The 12,632-nt window shown below is 36.4% G+C and overlaps 1 protein-coding gene across 7 annotated transcripts in view; it reads right to left on the bottom strand.

The window, feature by feature from the left end:
• Positions 1-12,632, bottom strand: part of FNDC3A (fibronectin type III domain containing 3A) — a 189,280-nt gene that overhangs the window by 4,109 nt on the left and 172,539 nt on the right. For all 7 annotated transcript variants that reach the window (XM_068527049.1, XM_068527047.1, XM_068527048.1 and 4 more), the window contains 2 exons: positions 12,093-12,259; positions 10,791-10,918 (listed from right to left, as the gene is read on the bottom strand). In XM_068527049.1, the coding sequence (XP_068383150.1) occupies positions 10,791-10,918; positions 12,093-12,259 (295 nt within the window). The remainder of the gene's footprint in view (positions 1-10,790; positions 10,919-12,092; positions 12,260-12,632) is intronic.

Here is a 12,632-nt window from a genome sequence, read left to right on the forward strand (position 1 = left end):
AGGAATCCTGATCATAAGGCTGAGAGGGATTGAGGGAGTTGGGCACGACAAGGGCTCTTGCCGAGTTATGAGGCCCTGGTATAATTTTCATGGATCACTTAAAAAGTGACTTTTATTTTAATAAAAGTTGGAAGGCAAAAAAAAAAAAAAAAAAAAAATCTTCCAAGAGTTTAAAGCTTGGGGACCAAAATGATGTTAGTGTTTACGATCCTGACGAATGAGGAAGAAGGTGGAGAGGAGAGACTGGGAAGGAAGATGATGAGATCAAATTTTCAATTTTGTTTTAGATGTTGGGAAGATATCTAAACAGGGAGACATCCTATAGGTAACTGTAGATTCAGGACTGAAGAAAACAGATACATTTGCTAGAGCTGATTTTAAAAGTTTTATAGATCTAAGTGAAGCTATTCAAACAGAGTCTCAAGCTCAAGATAGCTGGGTTAGGCCTTAGAATGAGAAGTAAGAATTAAAATGAGTAACACCATTTCCACCACCCCCTTTCATATTGACAAGATAAATTTTGTGGCCCTAATAAACAAGAAGGCAAGTAAAAACTCTAATAAATTCATAATTTTTTGGTCCATAGCTATTGCTCACAGATAGTATTACATATAATTAAAACAAAAGAAAAACTAAAATATCCCCTTTATATTTGCTATCAATCAACTATCCATTTACTTAGGCAGAATGTGGCAAATATAAATTAATGCAGATTTGTAGTTAAGACGATGGCAGGTAAGACATTACTGTTTTCACTTTCTTTGCATTTTAACTGAGAAATGCAGACTAAAATTTAAGCTTGTAAAGTTTGTGCATATCTAGCAGGCCAAGAACTTTGAAATAGTACACCACCTGCAACAGAATTTATAGGAAAACCTTTATAGAAAGCTTAGAGTTTCATAAATTGGTATTTATCCTTACCTTAGCTTTGTGAATATATCACAGCATGGAGAAAATAACAACTGTAGAATTGGGGCCAATAAGACTGAAATCACTATTTTACCTATTTATATCTTCCTCTATGTCTGCATTCTAAAAATCTATTTGGTTCATGAGATTAATTTACCAAGTACCCATACTAAAATTCAAGACAGTCCTTGTTGTTACCTTTTAAGGACAAGTATACATGTTTACTACCAAAGACAACCACTTTTGAAGCTGTCATTACAGAGGAACAAATTCTGTTTAACTATTTCTACTTTCTGTGTACATTACATATCCACAATCTGATCTTATAATGAGTAATACACACAGTCTGTATTATTTATAGCAATTAGTGTAAGACAATGATTTCAGCAATACATTACTATTAGACTGAATGCAGACTTAGTCAAAACTTCCCTAAGATTTATTATAGATTTGACTGCATTTAAAAGTAATTACAGTTGACCCTTGGACAACACAGGTTTGAACTGTAAGGGTCCACTTATTCACAGATCTTTTTTCAATAAGTACAATCTACAGTTCTACACAACTAGAGGCTGGCCAAATCCATGAATGTGGAACAGTGAACATGGAGGGCCGACTATAAAGTTATATGTGGTTTTTCCACTGCACTGGGGGTCGGTGCCCCTAACCCTTGTGGTGTTCAAGGGTCAACTGTATTCATTAAGACAAATAATAAGGCATATGTTGTCATATAATTTGGCACATATGGTCACATAATGTGATCCTTCTGTAACTTATGAATGTATTATTGCAAATAATTATTTTGTAGTGATCAATAAATGAAGGGAACAGTAAAAACCCTCAAAAACAACTGATTATGGACAAATAACCACGTAACTCGTCTCTACCATTCTTCCCCTCTATTATTGTTGAGGAAGTTGTAAGTGAACTTGGAGCTTTTAGAGCATTTTTTTTTGAATTTAATTTAATTAATTTTTTTATACAGCAGGTTCTTATTAGTCATCAATTTTATACACATCAGTGTATACATGTCAATCCCAATTGCCCAATTCAGCACACCACCATCCCCACCCACTGCTGCTTTCCCCCCTTGGTGTCCATACGTTTGTTCTCTACATCTGTGTCTCAACTTCTGCCCTGCAAACCGGTTCATCTGTACCGTTTTTCTAGGTTCCACATATATGCGTTAATATACGATATTTGTTTTTCTGACTTACTTCATTCTGCATGACAGTTTCTAGATTCATCCACGTCTCTACAAATGACCCAATTTCGTTCCTTTTTATGGCTAGGTAAAAATTCCATTGTATTGTATATATGTACCACATCTTCTTTATCCATTCGTCTGTCGGTGGGCATTTAGGTTGCTTCCATGACCGGGCTATTGTAAATAGTGCTGCAATGAACATTGGGGTGCATGTGTCTTTTTGAATTACAGTTTTCTCTGGGTATATGCCCAGTAGTGGGATTGCTGGGTCATATGGTAGTTCTGTTTTTAGTTTTTTAAGGAACCTCCATACTGTTCTCCATAGTGGCTGTATCAATTTACATTCCCACCAACAGTGCAAGAGGGTTCCCTTTTCTCCACACCCTCTCCAGCATTTCTTGGTTTGTAGGTTTTCTGATGATGCCCATTCTAACCGCTGTGAGGTGATACCTCATTGTAGTTTTGATTTGCATTTCTCTAATAATTAGTGATGTTGAGCAGCTTTTCATGTGCTTCTTGGCCATCTGTATGTCCTCTTTGGAGAAATGTCTATTTAGGTCTTCTGCCCATTTTTGGATTGGGTTGTTTGTTTTTTTAATATTGAGCTGCATGAGCTGTTTATATATTTTGGAGATTAATCCTTTGTCCGTTGATTCGTTTGCATTTTCTCCCATTCTCAGGGTTGTCTTCGTCTTGTTTATGGTTTCCTTTGCTTTGCAAAAGCTTTTAAGTTTCATTAGGTCCCATTTGTTTATTTTTGTTTTTATTTCCATTACTCTAGGAGGTGGATCAAAAAAGATCTTGCTGTGATTTATGTCAAAGAGTGTTCTTCCTATGTTTTCCTCTAAGAGTTTTATAGTGTCTGGTCTTACATTTAGGTCTCAAATCCATTTTGAGTTTATTTTTGTGTATGGTGTTAGGGAGTGTTCTAATTTCATTCTTTTACATGTAGCTGTCCAGTTTTCCCAGCACCACTTACTGAACAGACTGTCTTTTCTCCATTGTATACCTTTGCCTCCTTTGTCATAGATTAGTTGACCATAGGTGCGTGGGTTTATCTCTGGGCTTTCTATCTTGTTCCATTGATCTATGTTTCTGTTTTTGTGCCAGTACCATATTGTCTTGATTACTGTAGCTTTGTAGTATAGTCTGAAGTCAGGGAGTCTGATTCCTTCTGCTCTGTTTTTTTCCCTCAAGACTGCTTTGGCTATTTGGGGTCTTTTGTGTCTCCATACAAATTTTAAGATTTTTTGTTCTAGTTCTGTAAAAAGTGCCATTGGTACTTTGATAGGGATTGCACTGAATCTGTAGATTGCTTTGGGTAGTATAGTCATTTTCATAATATTGATTCTTCCAATCCAAGAACATGGTATATCTCTCCATCTGCTGGTATCATCTTTAGTTTCTTTCAACATTGTCTTATAGTTTTCTGCATAAAGGTCTTTTGTCTCCCTAGGTAGGTTTATTCCTAGGTATTTTATTCTTTTTGTTGCAGTGGTAAATGGGAGTGTTTCCTTAATTTCTCCTTCAGATTTTTCATCATTAGTGTATAGGAATGCAAAAGATTTCTGTGCATTAATTTTGTATCCTGCAGCTTTACCAAATTCATTGATTAGCTCTAGTAGTTTTCTGGTGGCATCTTTAGGATTTTCTATGTATAGTATCATGTCATCTGCAAACAGTGACAGTTTTACTTCTTCTTTTCCAATTTGTATTCCTTTTACTTCTTTTTCTTCTGATTGCCGTGGCTAGGACTTCCAAAACTATGTTGAATAACAGTGGTGAGAGTGGACATCCTTGTCTTGTTCCTGATCTTAGAGGAAATGCTTTCAGTTTTTCACCATTGAGAATGATGTTTGCTGTGGGTTTGTCATATATGGCCTTTATTATGTTGAGGTAGGTTCCCTCTATGCCCACTTTCTGGAGAGTTTTTATCATGAATGGGTGTTGAATTCTGTCAAAAGCTTTTTCTGCATCTACTGAGATGATCATATGGTTTTTATTCTTCAACTTATTAATATGGTGTATCACATTGATTGATTTGCGTATATTGAAGAATCCTTGCATCTCTGGGATAAATCCCACTTGATCATGGTGTATGATCCTTTTAATGTGTTGCTGGATTCTGTTTGCTAGTAGTTTGTTGAGGATTTTTGCATCTATATTCATCAGTGATATTGGTCTGTAATTTTCTTTTTTTGTAGTATCTTTGTCTGGTTTTGGTATCAGGTTGACGGTGGCCTCACAGAATGACTCTGGGAGTGTTCCCTCCTCTGCAAGTTTTTGGAAGAGTTTGAGAAGGATGGGTGTTAGCTCTTCTCTAAATGTTTGATAGAATTCACCTGTGAAGCCGTCTGCCCCTGGACTTTTGTTTGTTGGAAGATTTTTAATCACAGTTTCAATTTCATTACTTGTGACTGGGCTGTTCATATTTTCTATTTCTTCCTGGTTCACTCTTGGAAGGTTATACCTTTCTAAGAATTTGTCCATTTCTTCCAGGTTGTCCACTTTACTGGCATAGAGCTGTTTGTAGTAGTCTCTTAGGATGCTTTGTATTTCTGTGGTGTCTGCTTTAACTTCTCCTTTTCCATTTCTAATTTTATTGATTTGAGTCCTCTTCCTCTTTTTCTTGATGAGTCTGGCTAATGGTTTATCAATGTTGTTTATCTTCTCAAAGAACCAGCTTTTAGTATTACTGATCTTTGCTATTGTTCTCTTTGTTTCTATTTATTTCTGCTCTGATCTTTATGATTTCTTTTCTTCTGCTAAATTTGGGTTTTGTTTGTTCTTTCTGTAGTTCCTTTAGATGTAAGGTTAGGTTGTTTATTTGAGATTTTTCTTGTTTCTTGAGGTAGGCTTGTATAGCTATAAAATTCCCTCTTAGAAATGCTTTTGCTGCATCCCATAGGTTCTGGATTGTCATGTTTTCATTGTCATTTGTCTCTAGGTATTTTTTGATTTCCTCTTCGATTTCTTCAGTGATCTCTTGGTTATTTAGTAACGTACTGTTTAGCCTCCACGTGTTTGTGTTTTTTACATATTTTATCCCTGTAATTGATTTCTAATCTCATAGTGTTGTGGTCAGAAGAGATGCTTGATATGATTTCAATTTTCTTAAATTTACTGAAGCTTGATTTGTGACCCAACATGTGATCTATCCTGGAGAATGTTCTGTGCACACTTGAGAAGAAAGTGTAATCTGCTGTTTTTGGATGGAATGTCCTATAAATATCAATTAAATCTATCTGGTCTATTGTGTCATTTACAGCTTGTGTTTCCTTATTAATTTTCTGTTTGGATGATCTGTCGATTGGTGTAAGTGAGGTGTTAAAGTCCCCCATTATTATTGTGTTACTGTTGATTTCCTCTTTTACAGCTGTTAGCAGTTGCCTTGTGTATTGAGGTGCTCCTATGTTGGGCACATATATATTTATAATTGTTATATCTTCTTCTTGGATTGATCCCTTGATCATTATGTAGTGTCCTTCCTTGTCTCTTGTAACATTTTTTAAAAATTAATTAATTTATTTATTTAAAAAATTTTTGTCTGTGTTGGGTCTTCATTACTGTGCGAGGGCTTTCTCCAGTTGGGGCAAGCGTGGGCTTCTCACTATCGCGGCCTCTCCCGTTGTGGAGCACAGGCTCCAGACGCGCAGGCTCAGCAGTTGTGGCTGACGGGCCTAGCAGCTCCGTGGCATGTAGGATACTCCCAGTCCGGGGCCCGAACCCGTGTCCCCTGCATTGGCAGGCAGACTCTCAACCACTGCGCCACCAGGGAAGCCCCGTAACATTCTTTATTTTAAAGTCTATTTTATCTGATATGAGTATTGCTACTCCAGCTTTCTCCTGATTTCCATTTGCATGGAGTATCTTTTTCCATCCCCTCACTTTCAGTGTGAATATGTCCCTAGGTCTGAAGTGGGTCTCTTGTAGACAGCATATAGATGGGTCTTGTTTTTGTATCCATTCAGCAAGCCTGTGTCTTCTAGTTGGAGCATTTAACCCATTCACGTTTAAGGTGATTATCGATATGTATGTTCCTATTACCATTTATTTAATTGTTTTGGGTTTGTATCCATTCAGCAAGCCTGTGTCTTCTGGTTGGAGCATTTAATCCATTCACGTTTAAGGTGATTATTGATATGTATGTTCCTATTACCATTTACTTAATTGTTTTGGGTTTGTTTTTGTAGGTGCTTTTCTTCTCTTGTGTTTCCCACTTAGAGAAGTTCCTTTAGCATTTGTTGTAGAGCTGGTTTGGTGGTGCTGAATTCTCTTAGCTTTTGCTTGTCTGTAAAGCTTTTGATTTCTCCCTCGAATCTGAATGAGATCCTTGCTGGTTAGAGTAATCTTGGTTGTAGATTCTTCCCTTTCCTCTCTTTAAGTGTATCATGCCACTCCCTTCTGGCTTGTAGAGTTTCTGCTGAGAAATGAGCTGTTAACCTTACGGGAGTTTCCTTGTATTTTATTTGTCATTTTCCCCTTGCTGCTTTCAATGATTTTTCTTTGTCTTTAATTTTTGCCAATTTGATTACTACGTGTCTTGGCGTGTTTCTCCTTGGGTTTATCCTGTATGGGACTCTCTGCGCTTCCTGGACTTGGGTGGCTATTTTCTTTTCCATGTTAGGGAAGTTTTCGACTATAATCTCTTCAAATATTTTCTCGGGTCCTTTCTCTCTCTCTTCTTCTTCTGGGACCCCTATAATGCGAATGTAGTTGAGTTTAATGTTGTCCCAGAGGTCTCTTAGGCTGTCTTCATTTCTTTTCATTCTTTTTTCTTTATTCTGTTCCATGGCAGTGAATTCCACCATTCTGTCTTCCAGGTCACTTATCCGTTCTTCTGCCTCAGTTATTCTGCTATTGATTCCTTCTAGTGTATTTTTCATTTCAGGTATTGTGTTGTTCATCTCTGTTTGTTTGTTCTTTAATTCTTCTAGTTCTTTGTTAAACATTTCTTGCATCTTCTCGACCTTTGCCTCCATTCTTTTTCCGAGGTCCTGGATCATCTTCACTATCATTCTGAATTCTTTTTCTGGAAGGTTGCCTATCTCCACTTCATTTAGTTGTTTTACTGGGGTTTTATCTTGTTCCTTCATCTGGTACATAGCCCTCTGCCTTTTCATCCCGTCTGTCTTTCTGTGAATGTGGTTTTTTTTCCACAGGCTCTGCAGGATTGTAGTTCTTCTTGCTTCTGCTGTCTGTCCTCTGGTGGATGAGGCTATCTCTAGAGCAATTCTTAAATTTACTGTGCTTAAGCACCACTTGGAACTTAAAAACAAAGAAACAAAAGCAGCAAAAGAAAAACAGAATTGTGGGTTCCACTCCTAGACATTCAGGTTTATTAGGTCTGCAGGCCACTCTGAGGAACAACTGTTTTTGAGAATCTCAAGTTCAGAAGTTTAAGAAAGGAAGAAATTGTATAGAATCCAACAGCCCACTGTCCCAGCAACCGTTCTCCTATATTGCCAACAATACCCTAATTTTGGATGGGGTATCCAAAGTACAGCCCATGTACTAGGAGAAGCTGGCTGAGGCTTAACTCCAGAGGTGGGCCCTGGCTGGCTTATGCCCTGGCACAGTCACTGCTTCAGGGATGGCTTTGTAACCCAAGTGCTATCTTTTCCCTGAATGTGAATAAGGAAGTGTAAGTTCCCCATGGCAGGCACTGAGCACTGAGAGAAACTATGTCCCTGATGACTTCATTAAGCTCCTCGATCAACCTGCCTACCTACAGGCTTCTCCCTAAGAGTATTTATACTTTATAAGCCCATTTGAATTAACTTTTCTGGTACTTGTAACATTAATGAGCTTGGACACAAGAACTGTCTTAGGTACAGACTCCCAGATGGGGCTTATCTGCTTTGACGGTGGTTCTACTGTCCCCCAATATTTTCACTTCACCCTGTTATACCACTTGAAATGCTGCTTTTGGTTTAAAAGCACTTGCTTTGAAAAATGTATACACTTCTGGGAGGATGAAAGAGCCAGCAGACACTCGACTTTTGACATGAATTTTCCCATAGAAAGAGTCTTTCTCCTAATGGCAATAAGGTCAGTTATACTGTGTATATGAGAATTACGATGTATGTGAGAGAGGGAGGCAAGAGTCAGAGGAAGAGTGTAATTTTAGAGAATGGGGCCAAGCCTCGGGGAGGTGCTGCAGAGCAGGGCACAGAGCAGGAAGAAGGCAGCAAGAGTTTGGTGAAAGCCACTGACTGATCAAAGAGGGATGAAGAAAGGGAAGAATGTAAAGAAATCAATATGTTTCTAAGTTTGGCCCAGGGTCGTAAGTACTGGCTGCTGCTAGGCTAATTTGCTTCCAGGTCCCCAAACCCAGCAACACTACAGGTTAAACAGGTTTTAATAGGCTAGCCTAGAAACTCAACCACCAACTTATAAATAATAATCCTCTTCTTAAAAACATCAACAGTTCCTAACTGCTGTAGAATGAAGACCCATCAAGACTTGGCCTCCTCCACTACACACTCCAATCTTTTCTCTTTTTTTAGCTTTTTTTAAAAATTAGTAATCTATTTTATACATATTAGTGTATATATGTCAACCCCAATCTCCCAATTCATCCCAGCAGCATATGCCCCGCTTTCCCCCACTGTACACACTCCATTCTTGAGCCTTACTCAAGTCATACTTGAGAGTTCATGGTTCCTCCTAAGCTCATCAGCCCCCCAGAAAGACTCCCTTTAATGATAATCCTTTTGGAAAACATTCCAAAGTCCAGCTGGAAAAAAAATCATTCCTTTTTATAAAGTATGTTTTATCTTTATCATGACCTTTTATTTGTTTGCTTACATAGAATATCATGATTATAAAATTTCTGCTTCCTTGCTAACGTCTAATAAACAACTTTCTTGAAATCAGAACAGTAACTTATTAATAATGTAGCCCCCTCAAATTCTTCATATGTCGTATTTAATACATGTGTGTTGAATAGCAAGTCAATTTTAAGTAAAATATTAAAATCCCATGAATGAGATTGAACTCTTAAAAAAATGACCTTCAAACTTTTGGAATACAACTTGCCAATAAATCATAAAATTTTATAAACATTTAAGAGATTTAGATGAGCATATATATGATGAAGTTCTAAGGAAATCAGTATTTTAAGTTTTACAGTATGCTTACAATCTAAAGCAAAATTGGTGATAGGGTTAATTTAGCTTTTAAGTTAAATTAGAATTAGCACTGCTGTTTCATGTAGTGATACGTTTATTAAAATTCATATACTACTCAAATGTGGGTTCCCTATTTCCTTTAAACATGTAATGCAATTACATTTTCTTTAATATTAATTTTGTTTCCTCCTTGGAAGGAAACCTGCTTATCTGTAAATCATATTCAAATCTAATTATCATGTCAATTTGCAGATGGCTTAATAAAGAAAAACAATCACATGCCAAATTTAATCAGACTCTTTGGGGCCTTTTGTAATTTCGGTTAAGAAATTATGCTTCCATATTTAGCAAAACTTGAAAGGAAAAAATTATACCTTATTGAAAGGTATTCTATTATTAATAGTTATAAAAGCACAAGAGTGAAATAAAACAGATGAATGATTTTTTAATAGTGAGAAAAGAAAATACAAGATAAGAACCTAAAATGAAAACAACCCAACTTAAAAGCCCTCAAAATCAAGAAGGTTAACAGCAAAAAGGGAGAAGCAGATGAAATGCTTACAGAAATAAGGCTTTTGAGTTGCATAAAAACTTCTTTATAAAAGTCATAATGAACACTGACAGCTGCCCACTTCATTGGCTGTTCACTGTTTACCAGGAACCTATCTTTGAAATTTTACCAGGAAGGTGATACTTCCTCTAGGCTTCCATAATAACTGTGTCTATTGTCATATTTACAACACTTCATTATAACTATGACTATTACTAACACTAAAAGCCTCTTCAATGCTGTCTCTGCATCTGTCCTCATCCTACTGTGGTCACAATGATCTTGTGTCTGATCATGTGCCTACTCTGGTCAAAATCACCCTACACCAATCTCCATGCCCGCTCATAGACCCTCTACCATTAAAGCCCTGACTTCATTTACTATTCCTCCCTTTGCTCATGCTGCCCCAGCCATAGTGGCCTTCGTCTTGTACAGCAAATTTAACAAGCATGCTCCTGCCTCAGGGCCTTTGCACCTACTGTTCCTGCTTCTTGAAACACTCTTCTCCCCATATTCACTTCCTTTGGGTCTCTGTTCAAATGTCACCTGACTGCCCTATATGAAATAGCACTAGCTGTCCCTCGCCCTAGTACTCCCTAATCCTTTTATCCAGTTTTATTTTTTCTCCATTGTGCTTATCACTATTTAACATACGATATACTGATGTGTTTATCTGCTTTTGGAATCTCTTTTTCTACTAGAATGTAAGCTGCACAGAGGCAAGGACTTTTTGTTCACTTGTATCCTGAGTGCCTGGCACAGAGTTCAATAAATACCTGTCAAATGAATGAATACTCTGTTTAAGTGCAGTTCACACCCAAAAGATGTTGAATCCTGATATACTGTGTAGTTACTGATCTTTGGAACATAGTAAGCACTGAACAAATGTTTCTGAATTAGGAAGATAAAGGTAGTCAAATCCTGCATTGAAAATACATAAAAATGAAAAAGGTGAAAGTGTGTATCTATAGAATTATATTTTGGCACATACCTGTTTGAATTCTGAATCTTTTCCCACCATAACTTGAAGACTGTAAATAACTGGATCACCTTTCATTGGCTGTAAACACTCCCATGTAATTTCACAAATGTGATCATTTACTTTCTCTATTTTGGGGGCTGTAGAGAACAAATATAAATAAAATCTGCTCTACTTGATTTTTAACATGGCACATCACACAGACACTTGTTTCAATCAAAATCAACAGACTTTAAAACATAGTTACAAACTTGAAATAAATATCAGTGAATTTTTGAAATTTGCAGAGAAATGGTCAATGGCTAACTCTTACCATCTCCAGGCCATACAATCTACAAGCACTCCAATGGCCAGACTGATTAAAAGATCTGTAAAGATAAGTACTATATTCCCTGAGCTAAAAAAAGCCAATGGCAGTTCTACATCTTTTAACGGTACTTCAAAGGGCATAACTAGAACGTGAAATTTTATAATTTAAGAAATCTTCTAAGAGAATGAGTTGAAAAATACCCCTGGCTGCCTGACCACATATATGACTGCCTCACTCAATAGTGGGGTACAAAGGTGTTAAAATCAGCAATCTTCTTAAGGTAAAGAGACACTAAACCAGATGAGGGAACAGAAAAATAACTCAGTGAAATCCATCAGCATTATTAGAAAGACTATTCAAAGAACAGTCTTGCTAACTATGGATCTGCTTAACAAATAATACATTCAAGATATGATCCAGGACACTGTACTAGAAATCTTTGTGATTTGTCCTCAGAGGGTGAGGAATTTTAGTATTTTTTACTTTCCAGGGTTATTTTAAAGTAAGAACCCTGCTGAAATTAATTTTAAATATATAATATATACACAAATGTGTGTGTGTGTATGTGAATTTAAAAATTCAAGTTAACTAAGTATTTATTTATGTTTTGCTAAACAGATGACCTGGCTCTCTCCCTGAAATCCAAACGAATGAAAACAGCAATGACTCAAAACAACCAGAATTATAATTTTTTTTTAAGTAACAATAGTGGAAACAGCAAATGACCCTATTAGAAAACTAGCCTACCTATTCAATTTAGTACTTTTATGTTTATTAAAAAGATCAGTGACAAAAACCAGCACTTGTCTGATTATCAATATGCCAGATAAAATAGCTTTTATTATTAAGTGAAAGTCCCAGTAGGTAGGCTTTTCTAATTTCCTTCTTATAATTTAAATGTTGGACACATCCTGGATGATAAATTTTAATAGTACAAAAGTACTTTATGAAAAGTGCATTTAATTTATTATTAAAGAAAATAACTTTGAGGATGTATAACTTACCTTTCAGGGCAGATGGGACAGATTTTGGAGTAGTGAAAATATATTCTTGGGAAAGAGGACCTTCCCCCGCTTCATTACAAGCTTGAATACAGAATTTATAAGATGTCGACTCATTAAGTCTTTGTACTTTGTACGTATGGCATGGGCCTCTGTACAGGGATATAAACCTAAAATGGAAATGACTCCTATGAAAAATAAACCTTGACTACCTTATGAAAAACGTTTAAAAACCACTAAAAAAAATACAGTTCGGACATTATTTAGGAGTAATAAGTTACTCCTAGAATTTAATGCCAGGAATGGTTTGTCACACAATAAATCTGTGTTTTTTTCATCAGATGATGAAAATCACAGAATGAGTAAATTTCCCAATTTGACATGGTTTCCTGAAAATTTATTGCTAAATTTTTCTCTTCAGGCTTCTGGTATAAGCTTTGTTTCTGACTGCTGTTTTTTAATGTATACATTTTAAAGGATACTCAGTACATCACAATTTTCATTATAAATTATTTCTAACTAGAGTCATAGGCATACAATTTG

This window comes from Eschrichtius robustus, chromosome 18, assembly GCF_028021215.1.
Source record: "Eschrichtius robustus isolate mEscRob2 chromosome 18, mEscRob2.pri, whole genome shotgun sequence".
Taxonomy (NCBI): domain Eukaryota; kingdom Metazoa; phylum Chordata; class Mammalia; order Artiodactyla; family Eschrichtiidae; genus Eschrichtius; species Eschrichtius robustus.